We start from the raw sequence: 2,500 nt of genomic DNA on the forward strand, positions 1-2,500 counted from the left end.
GGGATTCACAACCGCAGCAGAGCTATTCAAAGCCCATCTCGACAATCAAATAATCAGACTAGCCCTCTCCAGAACTGGCATGGCGGTGCTTTCTAAACTGAACATCACACCACCAACGCATGTTAGAAACAAACATAGGCTGCCGGAGGCATGGCGGACAGGCATCATCATCAAGCCTCTTCCTCGGAATATGAACCCCACATTCCATGCAGATAGGCGCAAAGCCAGAGCCAAAGCCCATGATAATACTCAGATGACGAGAGCGCCTTTTCGTGGACGCCGCCCGGTCACACACAGGACAGTGCACGGTGGCAGTAGTCAACCAGGGGCAATGTGTCGACTGCGTATCTACCATACAGGATGATGTTACAAGCATGGAGGAGGTCGCTATCGCCCTCGCGCTCAGAAACCCAGCGTCAACCTTCGTCCTTACGGACTCAATGACGGCTTATCGCAACTACCTTAAAGGCAAAATCAGTCCTCTAGCACGCAGAATACTTTCACAAGCAGCAGAAGGCCGTACTGAGGGAGGCTGGAAACAAGTCATATGGATACCTGGCCACTGTGGAGTCAGAGGCAACGAGCTAGCTCATGCCTCCGCCCGAGCTCTCTTACCCCGGGACTCTAACTTCAAGTGTAGGGACTCCAGCCCTTCCAGATCAGACGGCCCACCTGACCACATACGCTGAAATATTACAAAACCAAAGGCTTGCGCGGAGGAAATATCCTCCACCACATCCTCAACTCAGTAAAGCCGCACAGGTAGCCTGGCGCCGCTTACAAACGTTATCGTATCCCAACCCACACATACTTTCCAAAATCGACCCTGACAAGTACCCCTCACCAACATGCAAGCTATGCAACACTAATCTAGCTACACTTTATCACATGGCATGGGAGTGCCAGTGCAACACATCCAAAACAGATTTCTTTAAGGATTTCAGTAGAGATGGATGGGAGGCGGCACTGTCCAGCCCGGACCGGGGGGTCCAAGAGGCCCTGGTGGCCCGCGCAAGGACCGGGGCGCAAGCCAATGGGATCCCGGACTAGGGACTCCACCCATTCAGCAATATGTATAATAAAGTTTTTCATCATCATCATCATGCGTCGTCTGCTAGCCCCGTTGTGTTTGCATGTGCGCGTACGTCATGCAGATCCTCAAAAGGCGGTTTGTTCCGTTGCGTTAGTGCAACTTTAACCGCGCGTACGTATGCCTAACACGATGTAAAGAAGCATTCGACCTTGATCGGCTGTATATGTACTGTAATAAGATCAGAGAATGCACTTGTCGAGAGTGCTGTGTGGTCGTCGTACCCTCCGTTCACGAGTCATATCAGTGCATGTGCAGCTCTGTGGTTCAAGCGCATTGCAAAGTGCACTTGGCGTTGCCCTAAAGATGAGAAGTATTAAATCTGATGTGAATATAGCCTTTTAGCAGTGCGGTGGTACTTGAGCACTTGATGTACTTGAGCGTTGTGGTTACGTGTTGTTTATACGAGCTTTAGTTGTGTACGGTCCTGGTCTCACTAGAGACAAATATTTCAAGTCACGTCTGAGACTTCGGTACTTAAATTGTCCCCTAAAAAGAACAGAAAATGAAATGACACGGAAATCGCAAAACTGAGTTGCCTTGCGCAGTTTTAACTTGTGGCGAAATTTATACAAAACACCCGTGCACTTAGATTAAGGTGCGCGTTAAAGAGCGCTGATGGTCAAAATTAATCCAAACGGCGTAGTTTACATTTATGTCGTAGTAATTTCACGCGAAGCCACACCTTTTTTTCTTTTCATTATCTTGAGCGTTTGTGTTGCGTTGTCTAGATTGACGGAAGGCAGCGGACATTATTCGTATGAAAAAACGTACTTTGGCGCCGTGAAATAACCGGACCTTTGTTCCATTACTGTAGTGCAAGTAATCAATCGAAGAAATTTCCGTGCTGTACAGTTACCTTTGTGTACTGTTACTGGAATAAAAACAAGCGTGTACGTGTTAAACGTCTCCGTAGCGCCAAAGCGCTGTCAGCCACCTAGCTTTTCTCAGTAAATCCTATAAAATGTCCTACATTTCATGGAAAACTGAATAAGAAATGCGAATGAATATTTGAGCACGCAGTGCACAAAGTGCTATTGCAACTCATCGTGCAGGAATACGGGCTTTCTTTTTGTTGAGGGGCATCCAAATGAACAAGAAGTAAATAGTTAATTCAGTCGCGCTGTGCAGCAGTGCGTAGTAGGTGGAAAACAAGCTAAACATGTACAAATCAAACAAGAAAACGTCACCCATTACGAAAACGCCGACTGTCGCCGAAGGCGAGCAACCCGTTCATTGGCAGAATGCGCTTCTCTCACAAGTAATTGTAACGTTCGGCGCGCTTCGTGCATTAATTCGGGAATGAAGAGCGCATATATTACCACAAAGCTGCAGTCAACACATTTTGTTTGCCGGAAATCGGGTCACATCGCTCACAAAGAAACGCTGTTGTGCACGTTTGTATACGCG

The 2,500-nt window shown here is 47.6% G+C and overlaps 1 protein-coding gene across 1 annotated transcript in view; it reads left to right on the forward strand.

The window, feature by feature from the left end:
- Positions 1–2,500, forward strand: part of LOC119388397 (complement C3-like) — an 86,809-nt gene that overhangs the window by 39,441 nt on the left and 44,868 nt on the right. The window contains 1 exon segment of the mRNA XM_049414330.1: positions 494–576. Within this exon segment, the coding sequence (XP_049270287.1) occupies positions 494–576 (83 nt within the window).

The sequence above is a fragment of the Rhipicephalus sanguineus genome, chromosome 3, assembly GCF_013339695.2.
Source record: "Rhipicephalus sanguineus isolate Rsan-2018 chromosome 3, BIME_Rsan_1.4, whole genome shotgun sequence".
NCBI classification, from domain to species: Eukaryota; Metazoa; Arthropoda; class Arachnida; order Ixodida; family Ixodidae; genus Rhipicephalus; species Rhipicephalus sanguineus.